This window comes from Chrysemys picta, chromosome 1 (assembly GCF_011386835.1).
Source record: "Chrysemys picta bellii isolate R12L10 chromosome 1, ASM1138683v2, whole genome shotgun sequence".
Lineage (NCBI taxonomy): Eukaryota > Metazoa > Chordata > Testudines > Emydidae > Chrysemys > Chrysemys picta.
In genome coordinates this window covers 109,596,683-109,615,922 of record NC_088791.1, presented here as the reverse complement: position 1 = coordinate 109,615,922, position 19,240 = coordinate 109,596,683, and the positions used below count along the sequence as shown (strand labels likewise).

Below are 19,240 nucleotides of genomic sequence, written 5' to 3'. Positions count from 1 at the left end.
CCCGGAGCCAGTCCCCGAGCCTGACTCCCCAGCCCCTCTGCCAGCCCCCAGTGCAGCCCCAGGACCAGTCCCCGAGCCTGACTCCCCAGCCCCTCTGCCAGCCCCCAGTGCAGCCCCAGGACCAGTCCCCGAGCCTGACTCCCCAGCCCCTCTGCCAGCCCCCAGTGCAACCCCGGGACCAGTCCCCGAGCCTGATCCCCCAGCCCCTCTGCCAGCCCCCGAACCTGACTCCCCAGCCCCTCTGCCAGCCCCCAGTGCAGCCCCGGGACCAGTCCCCGAGTCTGATCCCCCAGCCCCTCTGCCAGCCCCCAGTGCAGCCCCGGAACCAGTCCCCTAGCCTGATCCCCCAGCCCCTCTGCCAGCCCCCAGTGCAGGCCCGGGACCAGTCCCCGAGCCTGATCCCCCAGCCCCTCTGCCAGCCCCCGGTGCAGCCCCAGGACCAGTCCCCGAGCCTGATCCCCCAGCCCCTCTGCCAGCCCCCAGTGCAGCCCCAGGACCAGTCCCCGAGCCTGATCCCCCAGCCCCCGGTGCAGCCCCGGAGCCAGTCCCCGAGCCTGACTCCCCAGCCCCTCTGCCAGCCCCCAGTGCAGCCCCGGGACCAGTCCCCGAGTCTGATCCCCCAGCCCCTCTGCCAGCCCCCAGTGCAGCCCCGGAACCAGTCCCCTAGCCTGATCCCCCAGCCCCTCTGCCAGCCCCCAGTGCAGGCCCGGGACCAGTCCCCGAGCCTGATCCCCCAGCCCCTCTGCCAGCCCCCGGTGCAGCCCCAGGACCAGTCCCCGAGCCTGATCCCCCAGCCCCCGGTGCAGCCCCGGAGCCAGTCCCCGAGCCTGACTCCCCAGCCCCTCTGCCAGCCCCCAGTGCAGCCCCGGGACCAGTCCCCGAGCCTGATCCCCCAGCCCGATCCCCCAGCCCCTCTGCCAGCCCCCAGTGCAGCCCCCTGACCAGTCCCCGAGCCCCAGTGCCAGCCCCATGCCAGGCGCCGCGCTCCCCCGGCATCGCTCTGCCGCCAGCTCTGTTGCCCACCTCCGTGCCCGGCAGAGCCCCCGGCCCGCGCCCGGGCTCCATGGCGCCCCGCGCGCCACTCAGGGGCCGCGCCAGACCAGTCACCGAAGGTTCCACTTCGAACGAAGCGCCAATGACGCGGGGCGGCCTCAGCCCCGCCCCCTGCGCCTAACGCCACCACGTCGGCCTCGCTCCAAAGCCAACGTCAGACGTTTCTCGCACGGGGAAGACCTCGCCAACTCCCGCGCTGCGCACGCGCGGACCGAGGAACGCAGCTACGCGTGCTGGTAGCGGGGAGCTGCCAAAGCATCGTTTTCTGCGAGCGATGCTCCTCCCCCCCCTCAGGTCTTCGCATCTGAATATGGCCCGGAGGGACCGCGCGCATGGGCCGCTCCCCGTGCAGGGCCAAGCCGTGGCCCGTGGGGCTGCGGTGCCTTTCGTGTGCGCGAGGGCAGTGGCGCGGTCACCGCCTGCAGCCTGAGATTAACCCCCAGAGCAGCCGGCATCAACTCCCTCCGTTAGTGCAACCTGGGCAGCGGCCCTTGCTGGGGGAACGGGCCGAGGAAGCAGATGGGGGTGGGGGGAGGCTTTGGAAGAGCTGGTGAGATTGAGGGGAGGGGGAATAGAGGGAACAGGCGATGAAGTGGGAACTCAAACCCCAGGAATCAGGATCTGGAGTGGGGAGAGCGGGTTAAATGGATTTAAGGGTCTAACATTTGTCTGATAGTAGTTCAATGCTGGCTGGGGGAAGGCTTTTTTCACGTTAATCATGGATTATGTAGTTGATTGTGTAGTTTCGGTTATGTGACTATTTAGGCCAAGGAAGGATTTAGGTCAGCAGTTAAGGAAATCCTGTGCAATACCAGCAGGCAGCACACACTGTATTAGTCAGTCAGCTGCTGAGGGCTAGGGAGGACTACATGATCTATGTCCACTGGCTTCAAAGGGTCACGGCAATGTAAGATCAGGGTTAGTGAGACCTGAGTCAGATGACCTGTGAGAGGGAACCTTGGGCTTGAGCATCTCTATGCTATACTTTAACCATATGTTAAGACTTTTCTAACCCATGCTCAAAACTAAGGCTCTGGCATGCCCAGGGTGGTGTGCAGACCCGAGTCAAAATAAGCATATTCCAAAGTCCCTAGTGCTCCTCTCTCCCAAAATGTGGCCACTCTAGCCCTAGGACCATGGTGTACTACTGGAAAACTTTACCATCCAGCCTGCACTTACATTTTGCTTCACTCCCCACTGCAAACCCAGGAGGATGGCTGATAGCGTGCTTGCAGATGAGTGATCGGAAGAGAATGGGTTAATGCTGACCAGAACTGCTGCTATTTGCAAAGCATGGGTGACTTCTGCTTTCAATAGAGTGGATTGTAGATTGTTGAGCTAGAGGAGGGGTTCTCTCAGGACCCCAAAGTGGGTCACCACCCTGTTTGAATGGGGTCACCAGGACTGGTGTTAGACTTGCTGGGGCCCAGGGCCAAAACCCGAGCTCCACTGCTTGAGGCCAAAGATGAGCCAAGGGCTTCAGCCTTGGGCTGCAGGGCTCAGGCGTCAGCCCTTGGCAGTGGGGCTCAGATTACAGGCCCCCTGCCTGGGACTGAAGCCCTGAGGTTCAGCTTTGCTCCCTCCCCCCCAGTGGTGGTGCTCAGGTGGTCTGAGGTTTTGGTCCTGCCTGGGATCATGTAGTAATTTTTGTTGTGAGAAGGGGGTTGTGGTGCAATGAAGTTCGAGAACCACTGAGCTAGAGCGAACTAAGGCAGTTGTCCTATGGAACTGTGGAATACTTCCAGCTGACTCCCAGGACCTGAATTAAGCAGGGCTGCATCTACACTGCAAAGGAATAGAGCTCAGACCCTGGGTTCCAGTTTAACTCAAACTCAGACCTTCCAGCTCTGCAGGGTCCTGGGGCCTTGGATCTGAGCCCTGGGTTAGCACAAATTGTAGTGTAGATGCAAAGGGGGTTAGGCTTGAGCCTGGGCATGCATTACAGTGTAGACATACTCTTTGGGTATGTCCCCAAACCTGCTGAAGTGAGCCTCCCAGCCCAGTCAAGAGACTCAGGCTGGCTGTGTAGATGAGGCTGTGAGGCCTACCCACCTTTCCTGTGCTTCAGAACCCAAGCTGTAATTTCAAATTGCTGTTTACAGAGCTATTTTTAGAGTGCCAGTGTGAACGCTGATAGCCTGACTTAAGCTGTGAGGCTCACTTCCTTGGTCTGAGTAGACATACCTAATAAAGTATACAGATTTCTGTCTCCATTGCAAGGAGCACTAGAACAGACTAATGAATCTATTTAGTCTGATATCCCAGCTACAACAGTGTTACCAGATTTGCCAGTTACTTTGGGGTATGCTCATTTATTAGGGTTACTCTTTGGAGGGGAGGGGTTCTGTAATTCAATTACTGTACTACTTGTGTTCTCATACAGAGGTCTCTTTCTCCCTGCTGCAAGTTCCCTCCCAATGGAGCTATCCTTCAGGACCTAGGTTCCCTGGGGCTGGGTTCCTCCAGCCCCAGAATCAGCCGCACACACACATTAACAGAGCAAGTCTGAGAGGACTGGGTTAATCAGCACTCCCAAGCCGACCCCTTATATGTCCCTGGACTCAGTAGGCTGGGTTGAGCAGCATTTCCAAGCTGTCACCCTAACAGGCCCTTGGATTCAGCAGGCTGGGTCAAACAGCACCTCCAAGCTGTCACCCTAACAGGCCCTTGGATTCAGCAGGCTGGGTCAAACAGCACCTCCAAGCTGTCACCCTCATAGGCTATGGGCACCGCACTGGAATAGAGTACGTCTGAGCAGGCTGGTTCGAGTGGCACTTCCAAGCTGCCACCCTCATAGGTCCCAGATTCAACAGGTCCCTATCCCCACTTTCACATTACAATTGTTCTGGTAGTAACCCACTTGATGAGTAAACCCCACAGGATTTTTGGGTGCTGCAGGGATCTTTAGCTTAGGTACGATGAGTGTTGCTGCAGAGCGAATGAGGAAGCCAAAAAACACACCCCTGGGGGCGGGGGGAGAGAGAGACAGAGAGAAGCAACCCAGCTTAACCATGAAAGTTATTTATTGCCAGGTAATAACCGTAGGGGAGCCAAACAAGCAAAACAGTTATAATATTAAATCTAACAAATTTGATTATAAAAGTCAGGTTCAGAAATAACTGATCACGCAAGTCAGGGTCAGCAGGCTATACCTAGAGAGAGAGAGAGAGATGGTTTCTCACCCCTCCCTGAAGCTTGAATCGATCGGGGGTCCCAAGTGGTGGTGGTAGCTGAAGGTCCAGAGTGCTGGAGACAGGCAGAGCCCCCAGCACAATCAGTCAGAAGAAGATGGCGTCCCAATGGAACTGATGCAGAGGTTGGATCCAGGCATCAGAACACTTACTTGAGCATGGGTAGGGGTTTTTGTAAGGAAACAACAATGGTTTAAGGGAGAACGCTAGATTTGTTTATGGGTAAACTGATGGCTCAAGGGACTATACCAAAGTTGTTTTGTTCAGGCTAGACAATAGGAACTGATTGGTCCTGGCTATGGGTGGTGTTCCTTGGAGGGAGCTCATAATGCAATTAGGATGCTTCAGTATTTTGGATACCAATAAAGGATTTATTACTAGAATTGGTCTGAATCGGGGCTTTGGAGCGGTGCTCCAGCTCCGCTCCAGGCAAAAACCTGCAGCTCCACTGCTCCGCGCTCCAGCAATGGGCTCTGCTCTAAAGCCCTGGGTCTGATAACTACAGAGCAGGATGTGTGCAGATGCTCAAGCGGAAGTTCTGAAACATACAATCCATCTAACTGTGCAGTAGCATACCACGGGGAAGATTTTTTTCCCTACACCAGCTGGTTTTTATCCTCCCAACTGCTGTTTTCATTCACAAATGCCTAATCTTTCTCCCCCCTCCTTTTTTTACATTTACTAAGCCAGAGGTCGGCAACCTCTGGCACGCAGCTCGGCAAGGTAAGCACCCTGCTGGGGCTTCCCACCACCCCTATTGGCCTGGAGCGGCGAACCGCAGCCAGTGGGAGCCACGATCCACCGAACCTGCCGACGCGGCAGGTAAACAAACTGGCCCGGCCCACCAGGGTGCTTGGCTTGCCCTGGCGACCCACATGCCAGAGGTTGCCGACCCCTGTACTAAACTCTTTGATACAATGGTTATTCTTTAGCTGTGAATGCCACAGATTATACATTGCCTTAAAAATTACTTGTATCCATTTTAAATTTGCTGCCTTTTAACTTCACTGAATGCTCCCTTGTTCTTGTATTAAGGGACAAATAAGTGGGAGCCTTCACATTTTATAAAATTCTATTGTATTCTCTCTCTCTCTTCTCAAACTTAACAGTCCTGGCCCTTTAAACCTCTTTTCATGTGGAAAGCTCCTCTGATTCTTCCACTGCCTTGCTTTAAACATTTTCTGTTTGTGTTGCCTTTGTTCAGATATGGTGACATATCATTCATGAATAAAATTACACGAGGCAGAATTCAGCACATGCTAGACCTCTCCAAGCAACTGAATCTCCCATTCCAAAAAAATAAAACCTCCTCATATAGGACTACTTATCTCTTTATATAAAATTTTATGAAATACTCCAGGGATGAATTCCTGGCCCTCTGAAGTCAATGTGAGTTTTGCCACTGACCTCAATGAGGCCAGGATTTTGCCCCACCTGAAATACATTCAAGAACAGAAGATGGGACAATAGGGAAAAAAAGAGGTTTTATATAATATGGAAATACTGTTGACAGTAATAAGTGCAACAATAATAGTAATATACAATATAGAGAGATTTTATGTAATATGGAAACATTAAAATAGTAAAAGTAATTATTGCTAGCAATTATGCAGTGCTTTATATGTTACAAATATCTTACTAGCATTAATTAGTTAAAGAAGGAACAAAAGTATCACATTACCAAAAGGACTAGAAAACTGGAAACACTCTCAGGCTTCCATGGGAACCCAAAATGTGAAATGGGTCTAGCCAGGACAGCCAAAAGCTTCTTTTATTTTGTTTAAATGAGGTTACATTATTGCCCAGGTTTTGTTAGTCTCCCGCTCTACATGCTAAAGGTGTTTCAATGAGAAGAGACAAATTCTAGAGATGCTGCCAGGGAGGAAAAGATGGAGATAAACACTTTCACAGTGAGTGCTATGTATCCATCCTCTTTGAGAGCAGCCACTTCACTTCTGACTTGAGTGTATCTCCTGATATTTGCTTATGGAGGTAAGAGTCCTTTGAACTGAATACAGTAGAACATCACAGTTATGAACACTTTGGGAATGGAGGTTGTCCATAACTGTGAACAAAACATTATGGTTGTTCTTTCAAAAGCTTACAACTTCACATTGACTTAATACAGCTTTGAAGCTTTACTATGCAGAAGAAAAATGCTGTTTCCTTCTTTTAATAGTTTACGTTTAACACAGTACTGTACTTGCTTCCCCCACCCACTGCTGCCTGATTGTGTACTTCTGGTTCCAAATGAGGTGTGTTGTTGACTGGTCAGTTCATAACTCTGAAGTCCTACCATAAATCTCTTGGAAAGAGGAAGAAAAGAAACAGACAGAACTGCAGATCTTTAAGATCAAAGAAAGGAAATAGCCCAAATCCCTTGTCTAAAACCTGGTGAAGTTATGAGGTGAGAGTCTCTAAAAACACATTACTTTGCCATCCACAGTTTAAAAAGAGATGACATCCCCAGGACTGCTTACAATTTGTAATAAACTGAAGGTCTGGCTGAGAACCAATCCGGACGTTATTATTTTAACCTTCTTGTACATAAAGAAAAGAAGATAAAATCTAAAAAAATCTCCCTTTCTATTCTACCACAAATTCCCACCCCTAATCCCCAAATTATCCAGCACCCAACATCCCATCCCTCAGATCCACATTACACCTCCTCTGCACAATCTGTAAAACAACCCACTCCACCAGCACTCAGCTCCCCACAAGTAATTCACTCATTCTTTCCAGAATACCCCAATTTTCTAGCATCAACCGCCTCTCTCCGATATCAAAATGATCAGTCCAACAGCCAGGTCTTTTCCACTCTGTTTCTCAACACTCATGCCCAGTTAGTTCAATTCCCCTCCTCTGCCTGAAGGGAAAAAGGTATTTGAACAGGGATCTCCTATCTCTGAGGGAAATGCCCAAACCACTGGGCTATGGGATATTCTGATTAGGGATGTAAATATTGTTTAAAAACTTAACCGTTTAAACGATTAAAATTATATCATTTAAATCGGTTAACCGATTAAAGGGAGTGTGGCTGGGCTGGGGCCTCTCACGCTGGCCTTGGGGCTGCAGCTGGGGTAACGGTTAGGGTGGGTTAACTGGTAAGACTAATGCTTACCAGTTAACAGTTTAATATTGTACACCCCTAATTCTGATGTGGGGCTTCCTCAATCTCTCACGTTGAAGCTGTTCCACTTGTTCTTGGGTAAGCATTTTAACCACTAGGCTAAAAGTTATGAGGGAGGAGGCTCCTCCTCCTCCTCCATCAGGATTTTGAATGTAGCCCGAATCTGCTAGGTGTACTCAGAACATGCCTACTGGCCTGGGCTCTGCAGGCAAGGTAGGAGGATCACCCAACTTCCCCTGGTCTGAGCATCATGCTGGTGCTCAAGTGTCCAGATGCTTACAGTGAGGTGGCAGGGTGCATGCCCAGAGGCCAACACTTACGTGACTAGGAGATGATTACAGTGAAAATTTAGGTGCCAAATGAATTAGGTGCCTGCAGAGTTAAGCAGCAGCTTACTGGGGGTTTTGTGGATTGCAATGGTGCCTAAAACTGAAACTTAGGCTCCTTTGTATATACCCCAAACGACCAATGTCTGCTACTGCTTTCTATTCCATATGACCACTCTAATCCTATACTACAGGGGTGGCCAAACTTACTTTGACCCTCTGAGCCACATTTGACAATCTTCAGAAGTTTGAGAGCCGGGACACACTTGCTGGGGCTCTGGGCTTCAGCCCCACGGGAGGCGCCTTACGGGGCTTGGGGCTTCAACCCCACTCCTGCTGAAGCCCTAAACCCCAGCAGGCATGCCCCACAGGGCTGAAGCCCTGAGACCCCCCTCCCCACTGGGAAGAAGGCCCTACCCCACTACCCCACTGCAAGACAGAGGTCTCGAGCTTCCCCCACCCCAGTCTGGTAGGTGGAGAACAGGGAGAGGGGGATCTGCGAGCTGCACTTTAACTGTAAAAGAGCCGCATGCAGTTCACGAGCCATGGTTTGGACACCCCTGCTATACTAGATGTGAACGCAAACTGAGACTTTTCCTACATGCAATACATTTATAGGGTTTCTTTCCTGTGTGGATTCTTAAATGCACTTTAAGTGCTGAGCTCTGTCTGAAGTTTTTTCCACATTCACTACATTTATAGGGTCTTGCTCCTGTGTGGATTCGCGAATGCACATCAAGAGCTGAACTCTGTCTGAAGGTTCTCCCACATTCATCACATGTATATGGTCTCTCTCCTCTGTGGATTCTCAGATGGACATTAAGTGCTGTGCTCCGTCTAAAGCTTTCTCCACATTCAGCACACTTGTAAGGTTTTCCGTGTGTGTGGACACTCCGATGTGAAATAAGTGCAGCGCGCTCACTCCGGGTTTTCCCACATTCAGAACATCGATAGGGATTTTCTCCTGTATGGATTCGGTGATGAGTCGCAAGTGCCGAGCTCTGACTGAAGCTTTTATCACACACTGAACATTTGTAGGGCTTTTCTCCTGTGTGGGTTCTTCTGTGGGTAATAAGTGATGAGCTCTGTCGGAAGCTCTTTCCACAATCACCACATTTGTAGGGTTTCTCTCCCGTGTGGATTCGCTGGTGTCGGATGATGGCGGAGCTGTCACGGAACCTTTTCCCACATTCTTTACATTGATGGGGTTTCTCCCCTGTGTGGATTCTCCTGTGTATAATAAGCGATGAGCAATCACTGAAGCTTTTCTCACATCTAGTACAACGGTAGGGCTTCTCGCCCTTGTGGCTTCTTTGGTGTACGATGAGGTGCGAATTCTGACTGAAGCTCTTCCCGCATTCTTTACATTTGTAGTGTTTTTCACCCGTGTGGGTTCTCTGGTGTCTGATAACATTTGACCGCTGACTGAAGGTTTTCTCACACTCGTTGCATTGATAAGGCTTCTCTCCTGTGTGGATTCGCTGGTGTTTAACCAGGTCTGAATTCCGAGTGAAGCTTTTCAAACATTCACCACAACCAAAGGGTTTCTCTGCCACATGGATTCTCTGATGCTGAGTAAGGTAGGAGTTTCGACTGAAGCTTTTCCCACATTCAGAACACTGATAGGGTTTTTCTTCCATGTGCGCTGTCTCTTGCTCAACGAGGCCTGGACTCAAAACAGAGTCATTCTCACAATCAGATGTGTTTGGTTTATCTTCAGTATGATCATCATCTTCAGGTTGCCTGACACTTGCTTCCTGGGAAGGGGATTTTCTCATTTCATTTTCTGACTTCTCCTGACTCTCACAAGCCTCTGTTTGGTCAGGACTCTTGGAAATATTCCCTTTAAATCTTCTCGACAATGCATTACGTGTTTTCATTTTCCCGGGACCTTCCTGAAGACGAATGCCCTTTTTAATTTTACTCACGACTCTGTCACTTGCTGGAATAAAAAGAGAAATGAGACATGAATAATTCCCTGTGCTTGTGAGAGAGAGGAAGCCTAAAAACAAAACAAAAAAACACACACCACAAGGATTTCCCACAAATAAACCACGATCCTAACAGTTTAATCCCAGAGCCCAAGTTCACCAATATGTGTGCAGGAACTGGAATGAGGAACACAAAGGGAATGAGGTGAAACTGGCAAGAGAATGGGTATGCAGCCTCTATTTTGAAGGGTATTCTGTTGAAACACTTGCTCAGCACACATGCTTTAGGTTCCTCCACCCTATAAAGTGGGCAGGTAGGAGCACAGCCCAAAGCGCAACAGCCCATACCCCAAGCTGAGCACAGGTACAAGACACTCAGGAGGGCATGTTTAAGGGTTTTGTGCGTGGATTTGGGCAACAACGTGGATCACATGTCCCTAGCCTACAGTATAGATGTACTCAAGGGGACAAAGTCCATTACTTGCCTTTCCTCAAAAATCCTGCTCTTGGCCGATTTTGCAAGGGGGCAGGGGAGGAACGTGGTAACCTAGGTTCCCCTTCAGACATTCCCATTGTAACCACTCCTCTCCCCACTAGTTTCATTCCCTGTAAGTCATCAAGTGTTCCTCCTCCTTCAGTCCTCTTCTGCTTATCTGGTAGAGAACCAAGGAGTTCTAATGGGCTTTTTTCCCTGGGTAGACTGTCCCCCATCCCTCACTTCAGGGGCTAGACCTTCTTTCCAAATTAAAATAATCAAAGCCCCATGCATTCTGTAACAAGCTGGACCTAAATTTTGTCTACAACACTGACACAGCAGATTGGAAATCCTGTAGCAACTTCATGTAAAAAGCCACCAGTTATTTTAAGAATTAAATATGAAAATGAATAATACAATGAGTACAGTAGCCCCTTTATTATTTACATTGATATGTTCCTCACCTGGGAAGAAACTTTGGAATGTGGAATAAACACATTAACTGGTTGTTTCTGCTTAAACAAATAGCAATGGAATAGTTAACATTTTTCGCATTTAGTTTGCCACTCAAATTGTCAGTGTTAACAATTTGAGATGAGGGCGGCAGTTAAACCCCTTGGCTATTGTTTCATGCTTCTGCAGACTTAGGAAGACAATGCTGAATTGACTATACTAATTTTCAAGGTTTTCTTTATGACCATCAGAGATAGAAACATTTAAAATGAAAGTTGAGATTCTGATGCACAGTTCTGAAGCAAGGAATGGATCCCAAGGCTGCAGAATAAAAACATAAGAAAAAGAAAATACAGGTGGAGTGAAAAACCACCACCCAATTTGGTTATTTCCTCTTTCCAACATTCTGAGTATTAACATTACAAAAATGCACGGAATGTAATTTAATTTTATAGACTGATTCTTTCTGAATGGGAGGAAGAACCCCAAAATTGTGCATTGGGATGGAATCCACAAAGGTACTTAAGTCCCATTTTCAGATGCCACTGCAATCCGCAAAACTCTCACTTGGCTGCTGTCTAACCCTATAGGCACCTAAACTTGCTCAGCACTTCAGTTGCACTTGCTAGGCACGTATGAGAGCACCTGCACTGTTGTCCTACACTAGGCATCCGGATGGCCATCTTCCACCTGAGTCCCAGAACAATCCATTATCTGGGGAAAATAAGCATTCATCTGCCTAAGTCATCTGTGAAAGCCTAATCCAGTAAGCATGCTCAGAGGCCGCTTAACACCACACAAAGCATCTGCATGCCCCCTCCCCATTATAACTTTTAGCCCAGTGATCAGCGCACTCACCCATGATGTGGGAAACCATCAGTTCAAGTCCTCCCTCTGCCTGATGAGAAGGGATTTGAACAGGCATCTGTCAGATGAGTGCCCTAACCACTGTTTCAGGATTTTAGGATAGTCTAATGAGCGTCTCCTTCAATCTCGTCTACTGAAGTTGTTGCACTTTAATTAAATAACTGAATAATTAAATATGAATTGGGCCAGAGAAAAAGTTAGTGACTGTACAATAACTAAATAGTGCATGCGGGTGCTTATAAGAAATCATACAACAAGCCAGTATGGGCAACTCAGCACTCCTAGAGCCAAACAAGCCAGTGCACGGCCCCTGGATTCACAGAAGGCTCTACAATAACGTAGCACCAGCAGTCATAAAAGAGATGTAGAGCAGGGAGGAAATGAAGGCGAGAAAAGGCAGACAGGCAAAATGGTGCATTGGCAAAAGGGAGAGGAGATAGTTTGTGATGTCACCAAGTTTGTGATGTCATCGAGTTGCTATTGTGAACTGGTCTGCAGCAATAACCCCACTCAGAGAGTTCCCCGCCTTCTCCTCCTGACCCACCTCAGGTAAAAACAGCAACGGGAAAAAGGAATAAAGTGAAGGATAGGCAAGGAACCCAGAACTCCCTCCATGGTATCTAACACCTCCCACCCCACCCACATACAATACGAGAAAGATGATATGTCAGATACCAGCATGGAACTTCCTGATTGTTTCTGGTGAGTAGGAAAACTTATCATCATCATCCATCCCTGACACTGACTTGTGATAGGGGACAGGAGAGTCGCCTGTTCCCCATCCTCGCTCATTGCAAATCAGGAGGCTTGGCACCTCAGAACTAGGAAGGAGGGGACGGGTTTACATATCAGGAACTGTCATTTAAATCTTGGCTGTACAGAGCACTGCCTCCTCGAGTCCCTTTCTTCCAAATGCTTTAACCTGCCCACTTGTTGACTTTGAACACACATCTTATAGCCACAACTAGAGAAACACCCGAAGCCTGGCTTTTTTCCCCCCAGTCTGCCACAATAACCAACACTGAAGGGACCAGGATCAGACAGAAAAACATTACCAGTTCTCCTATATAAAGGAATTGAACTCTGCGCAGTAGCCGGGAAGCAGACCAGAGAGCTGAAAAGGTTTAGCCACAGCAATTAGTCAGAACAGTATCCTACAACAGAAGAAAAAGAACTGCAAGTGGCTGAACTACAGATTACAGGCAGGGTCAGATGCTTCCCATTACAGGACCCTGCTTCCAGGTGCTGATAACTTTGCCAGACTTTAATGGTTTCAGCTGAAATGTTCCATGCTGGGTGCCTGCCTCAGCCGGAACTTTTATTTATTTCCACCAAAGTGGTTCAGCTGTTTCTGAGAACAGGGCTAAGGGAACAATACATGTTCTGGTAACCTTTTCTTTGGAAAGCTCTAGTGCTCCTGTGCTTTGGAGCACAGTCTGGAAATTGGCTGGGTGCTAGCCTTTGTGTCAGGGATGTACCTTTGCCATCCCCGTGACAACATAGGCGCAGGAACTAGGGGGGTGGAGGCTGTGCACCCCCAGTGTCCCGGATGCCGGCCTCAGCTCGGGTGGGGGCGGACGGGGTAAGAGGGGTGGCTTTCAGCACTATTCAGCACCCACTATTAAAAATGTTCCAGCGTGACTGTGATAACCCACTCAAATATGGCCAAGTTAAAAAACCCTGAAAAAATCTGTTCACACAGGCTTGGCAGAGACTTCTTGGATTCCAGCAACTAAAATCTCCAAAGATTCTGTCTTCACAGAACACGCTCAAGCCTCTCATAGTTCGTAGTGCTAACCACATGCACCATCCCCTCCCAGCTCCTACACATGAGCTGGCTGCATATATGCTATCACCACCGGGGGACTGAGTATGCTCCCTCCAGCCCAGGTCAACAAGGATGAAGCCAAACTTTCCTTGGAATGGCTGCTCCCAGCTAGGGTGCAGGCTAGGGTGAGGCAGAGCCCTGGATTGGAGCATAAGGAGCCTGTCTCTCCTGTGTTATCAATGACACACACACACACACACCCTTGCAGGTGTCCAAGCCATGCAGAGGATGAAGCCGTCTGATTAGAATGCACAGTGGACAAAAGTCAGACCCCAGAAACGGGAAAGGAGTAGTTTGGGACAAGCAGTCTAGTGAGACAGTCTGGAGGCAGGGAGAAGATAAACTGGGATTGCTCGAGCAAAGAGACCAGGACTGGGAGCAGTACAGGGAAACAGGGGGAAGACCAGGAGCTAGTTGGCTCAGAGGAGATGGGGAACACTGAATTCGGAGGAGCCGAGAAGAGCGGTAGATTGGCCTGCCTACCTGGGACTAGGCGCAGGGCATGGAAGAGGCATAGGAGACACTAGGTGGGAAGACCAAGATTCGACAGCAAGCCCAGATGAGGAGACTAGAAGAACCTTAATAACATTCTTTAAAAGCAGTGTGTGTGTGTGCATAGCTCCAAGTTTTTTAATGTTATATACAGGTTCATTAAATGTTTGACTGCCTGAGAGAGCATGCACATAAATCCAATTGCCACTGATTTCTAGAAGGTTCTGGATCCATTTGCCAAGAATGGGGATTTATAGAACAAATTCTTGAAAGAAAACAATATCCCACAATTCCCTTCCCAGGGAAAAGGGGTGGGAGGTGGAGGAGAGAGTTAACAGCACAATTCAGGGCCCCACTCCCAAAACAGGGAGTCACAACCATCATTCCCAAGAAAGGTGAGAAGAGGTCTCCCTCATAATTCAGGACCCCATTCACAAGAAAAGGAGGCACTCGCACAGCTATGGACCCAATCCCCAGGGGATGGGGTTCCTCCCAAAGGGTTAGGCCAGGAGGTCACCCTTCAGTTCTGCACCATGTTTTCAAAAAATTGTTACTTCCACAATTCTGGACCCCATACCCAAGAGAAGGGTTATACCCACATCTACAGCCCTGCAATTCTTTCCCCAATGTCTATCGTCTGCAGCATTTCACTTCCTTCCTGCTCCTCTTTTGCAGTACTCTCAAGCTGGTGTTCTGCTGCCCACCTTCAGGATGAGGGCCCATTGCTAACTGGAACACCACTCTCAGAGCCAGAGTATGATCAATTCTTCAAACCTCTTCGGGCCCCTTACCGAGCCAGTGCCACCTGCCTCATTCGTGCCTTGTATGGCTGCCAGAATCCTTTGATCCGGAGACTGGACCAATACGAAAACCATGGAGTCATCCCTCAAGGCAAGGCTGACCACGGCATCCAAAAGCAGGAGAACTGGGGTCTCAGACCATCCGGCACTGGGAATGATCAAATGACAGATGGGAAGGAGTCCTTAGGTGCGAGGGGTTTATAACAGGGATGTGGAGGAAGCCATCTGCTGACGGGGTTTATTCGTTCTCTCTCCTTCTCTTCCCAGGGGGATACGTGTGTGCAGTGGAGGGTTTTGTTTTAGTAGAGGTTTTGAGGGTTATTATCCACAAGTTACTATGTGTTTATATTAGAGAAGTGTGTCTTGCCTTCTCTAATATAACTAGAATACAGTTACTCTACGTTACTACAGAGAATTATTTCCCAGGTATCTGCCTGGCAGGTCTTGCCCACATGCTCAGGGTCTAACTGATCACCATATTTGGGGTCAGGAAGGAATTTTCCCCCAGGTCAAATTACCAGAGAGTCTGGGTTTTTTTCACTTTCCTCTGCAGCATGATTGCAGGTTTATACTAGTGTAAATGGTGGATTCTCTGTAACCTGAAGTCATGATTTGAGGATTTCAGTAACTCAGCCAGAGGTTATGGCTCTATTACAGGAGTGAGTGGGTGAGGTTCTGTGGCCTGCAATGTGCAGGAGGTCAGACTAGATGATCATGATGGTCCCTTTTGACCTTAAAGTCTATGAGATAGCAACTGAAGAGAAGCAGTCCCATTCAATTACATCACATGAAGGGACACAACTAAATACTGACAAATTTTAATAATGCTTGTATACAAATGCTAGAAATCTAAATACTAAGATGGATGAACTTGAGTGCCTGGTATTAAAAGTGGCTATGGATATAATAGGCATCACAGAAACGTGGAGGAACAATGATAATCAACGGGACATGGTAATACCAGGGTACAAAATGTATAGGAATGACGGAGTAGGTCATGCTGGTGGGAGAGAAGCACTATATAGGAAAGCAAGCATAGAGTCAAATATAGTAAAAATCTTCAATAAATGAAATGGTACATGGAATTTTTATCCAGAGAGATTCTATGTTTGAATAAGAAGAGTATAGCAGCAGGAATATATTACCTGACCAGGATGGTGACAGCAATTGCGAAATGCTCACGGAGAGTAGAGAGGTTACAAAAACCAGAAAACTCAATAATAATGGGAGCTCTCAGCTATCCCCATATTGGTACATGTCACCTGAGGACAGGATGCAGAGATAAAATTTCTAGACACCATTAATGACTGCTTCTTGGAGCAGCTAGTCTTGGAACCCACAAGGAGAGAGGCAATTCTTGATTTAGCCCCAAGTGGAGCACAAGATTTGGTCCAAGAGGTCAATATAGCCAAACCACTAAGTAATAGTGACCAAAATGTAACCAAATTAACATCCTTGTGGGAGGAAAAAATTCCAAAGAAACCCACCAGAAATAGCATTTAACTTCAAAACGGGGAATTACACAAAAATGAGGGAGTTAGTTAAATGGTAATTAAAAGAAACAGTCACAAGAGTGAAATTCCTGGAAGCTGCATGGAATCTATTTTAAAACACCATAGAAGATCAAACTTAAATGTATATGCCAAATCACAAAAAAAAAAAAAAACAGTAAGAGGGCCAACATAGGGCCCTATGATCTGTTTTATTATTGTGGATTTTTGGATTTATTATTTTCTGATTATTTTCATTTTTTAAAAATTAATTCCATCTTTATGTTTTTTAATCAAAGTTGTTTGATACATTGACAGCAATTAAGTAGCCTTACTATAAATGCATAAAAATGTTCCGAATTGGATTGCAATGGGAAAAAACTGATTTTACAGAAAAAATCCTACAATTTAAACAACACATCCTGCAGATATACAGTATAGGATAAAAGTAACACATTTTAAATCACTTTTTAAAGCAGCACTCGGTAATATGATCAAACTGATATTGCTGAACAGTAACACGCTCCCGGACAGGAGATGCAGACCTCTGCATGGAAGGAACTCCTGTCTGGGAGCATGCGAGCCACTTGCACACACTAGCGTGACCAGGAACAGCTGTGGGTGAGCCTGGTGGCCGCCCCAGTGGGTGGGGCTGGAGGTGGTACAGCCACACCGGAGCAGTAGTTCACGCAGAGCACTGGCTCCTGCGAACGGTGGCCTGACATTCTGCTGCTTTCACCACAGTGGTTCCCAGTAGAGCCCTGCAAGTCCGCAGATATCCGCATATATACATTTTGTATCCGTGCAAGGCTCTACAAAAGATAAAAAAAACTAAACAGGAAATTCTTTAAGTACATCAGAACCTGTGGAACTCATTGCCATGGGATATTGTGAAGGCAAAAAGTAAAATGGAGTTCAAAAAATAATTTGATAAGTTCATCGCAGATAGGTCCATCGATGGCTATTAGCCAATGGTCAGGGATGCAACCCCATGCTCTGGGTGTCCCTAAACTTCTGAGTACCAGAGACTCGGACTGGATGACAGGTTATAGATCACTCAATAATTACCCTGGTCTGTTCGTTCCCTTTGAAGCAACTGACCATTGTTGGAAAACAGGATACTGGGTTAGCTGGACCATTGGTCTGACCCAGTATGGCCATTCTTATGTTCTTACAATCCTGTCTTGTGTTTTTTAAATCACTGCGGGTCATGAAGATGACCAGCCAGTGCTGGGTTTTTAACCACTCGAACTTTGGGAGGTTACTGGATGGGACTGGGGTTTATCAATGCCAGATGGGGTCCACCCGGCAATGGGGTTTATAACTGAGGGTTAGAGGGAGTGACTGTCCAACACCGGAGTTTTTCAATAAATTTGATTAATTATTTACCTCTCTCTAGGACCTGTATGCTCAGACCTGCCAGAAATTCCCTTCTTCGCAGACTTTTGTACATTTACCTTTTATCGCTGTACTATGAAAAAGTATTTTGTTAAGGTGAGTCTGAACTGTTTCCGGATGAAACTGTTACTGAGGAATACACTGGGGAGCACAGACACAGGAAATGGCTGGTAGCACTCAAAGAGAGTGGAAAATGGGGGGTGGGACGGATGAAGGGAGAAGGATGATAAAGAATTGTGGGAAGAACAGAACATGAGGAGAAAACTAAGAGGGAGCATGTAAGAGAAGGAAGGAGAGGAGAGTAGGAAGACAGACATATAGAAAAATATGGTGGGCAAGACACCATAGGGAAAGGAGTCAGGGACAGATTTTTTTTCTTTTTGCCTGTCCAGGTGCCTACTTTGGATGATGGGAATGGGAAATATATAATTGTGTAGCAAGCGGTGACCCCACGCACCTGAGAGAAGAACAGGTGCGGAGTCCCTGTGCTTTTCTGCCTTCCTCCTATGTATCTCTGCTCTTCCACAGAGGGTTATATGCCCAGAAGAGATCCAAAGCAAGTCTGGTAGGACCCGAACCTTCAACGAAGACGTCACTGCCAGTGACAGACTTTTGCCCCCAACAAAGCCCTCTCCCCAGTCTTCCACCACCACCCGACCCCTACCTCCTTCTGGTACAGGAGCAGCTGCTGTCAAGGATATCCTCCTACCAACTTCACCCCAATCCAACTCCCACACAAGAATACTCTTAATCTTCTCTCAGAGCCCACCTAAACCACAGAACATACCAGAAAACTCCCCTGTCAACCAGATCAGAGAAGAGGCTGAAAGTGGCCAGCAGCAAGGAGAGCTGTCCAGCCCCCAGGAGTCCCATCTACCCACCAGCGACATGGAAGACCTCTTTCTGCGGCTACAGGACCCCAATGTGCAGCACTGGATGCAGGCCATGCAGGTGCTGCTGGCCAAGCTGAAGACAGCAGGAGAACAAGAGTTACAGGCTACTTCCCTAAAGCTGCTGATGGCACTGAACCATGCAGACATACAGCAGGAGGCTAAGCCAACAGCCCCAGAAACAGTTCAGGAGAGAGAAAAAGCAGCAGGGAAGGAGCAGCCATGAAGCCATGCTGGCTGGTTTATATAAAAGAAGAGTCCAATGTGCAAGCTTCAGTCTAACCTGACCTTTGAAAGGAAAGTATCTTACATGGGGGACTTCCCTGGAACCATCAGTGTAAGGGAGGTGCTTGGGATACTAAATACGTGAAGTTCTTTTAAGGTTTCCTGCGTTTCCCATAGCCAAGGTGTGGGAATGAAGAGGGAATGCCTGACTGTTTTGGGTTTGAAGGAGGGTGAATCCCATCAGCTGAAATGGGATGACCAAGGATTCAACAGGAAGAAAGCTTCCCTTTGGAAACAACAGGTCTAAGTGAAGGTTTCCCTCTTTCATATGAATAATTTTGCTATTGTGTCATTCTTTAAGATGGAGGTCTCCATTCCCAGAAAAGGGGGGGGGGGGGGAAACGGGGGTGGAGAAAGTGACTCATACTGCCTATTTGGGTTTGTATCCTGCCCCAAAAATAAAGACTGTTCTGCACAGATGAGAAGGGATTTGTGTGTGATTCAGTAAATACCTTAGGAGGAAGTCAGGCCTTTCATCTGCAAGTGTAGATGTTTCCATTCAGAGCCAAACACACATCAGATTTTCCCTTCTCAAAATGAGACGTTCCAGTTGAACAACACAACAGACAGTTTAAAATCAGGAAGGTCTTGCCCTCCAGGGTAATTTCTGGTTCAGGGCATTTGCTCTCCT

General features: G+C 48.0%; 3 protein-coding genes across 12 annotated transcripts in view; 1 reads left to right on the top strand and 2 right to left on the bottom strand.

The window, feature by feature from the left end:
- The window catches only part of DDX11 (DEAD/H-box helicase 11), a 34,064-nt gene extending 32,878 nt beyond the window's left edge, over positions 1 to 1,186 (bottom strand). For 3 of the 7 annotated variants that reach the window (XR_010592460.1, XM_042849831.2, XM_065566746.1), the window contains exon 1: positions 1,024 to 1,186. Coding sequence is in view for 5 of the 7 variants with exons in the window: in XM_042849831.2 (XP_042705765.2) it covers positions 1,024 to 1,065 (42 nt within the window). In the remaining 2 variants the exon portion in view is untranslated. The remainder of the gene's footprint in view (positions 1 to 1,023) is intronic. The other 4 variants (XR_010592461.1, XM_005308728.5, XM_042849835.2 and 1 more) reach the window with 2 other exon arrangements.
- A 199-nt stretch (positions 1,187 to 1,385) lies between these two features.
- LOC101935140 (acrosin-binding protein-like) lies at positions 1,386 to 19,026 on the top strand. 4 transcript variants are annotated; one of them, XM_005308730.4, is made up of 5 exons: positions 1,386 to 1,519; positions 11,976 to 12,128; positions 14,422 to 14,637; positions 17,436 to 17,530; positions 17,963 to 18,688. In XM_005308730.4, exons 2-5 carry the CDS (start codon positions 12,086 to 12,088, stop codon positions 18,548 to 18,550), a joined length of 942 nt encoding a protein of 313 aa, XP_005308787.3. In that variant the 5' UTR covers positions 1,386 to 1,519; positions 11,976 to 12,085; the 3' UTR covers positions 18,551 to 18,688. The 4 variants fall into 4 exon arrangements, 3 of the variants coding, with proteins under 3 accessions (XP_005308787.3, XP_065422848.1, XP_065422841.1); XM_065566776.1 differs by lacking the exon at positions 1,386 to 1,519 and having other exon boundaries at positions 11,956 to 12,128; XM_065566769.1 differs by lacking the exons at positions 1,386 to 1,519; positions 11,976 to 12,128 and having other exon boundaries at positions 12,222 to 14,637.
- The window catches only part of LOC101934846 (zinc finger protein 883-like), a 30,361-nt gene continuing 16,832 nt past the window's right edge, over positions 5,712 to 19,240 (bottom strand). The window contains exon 4 of the mRNA XM_065566765.1: positions 5,712 to 9,642. Coding sequence (XP_065422837.1) covers positions 8,264 to 9,642 — 1,379 coding nt within the window. The 3' untranslated portion in view covers positions 5,712 to 8,263. The remainder of the gene's footprint in view (positions 9,643 to 19,240) is intronic.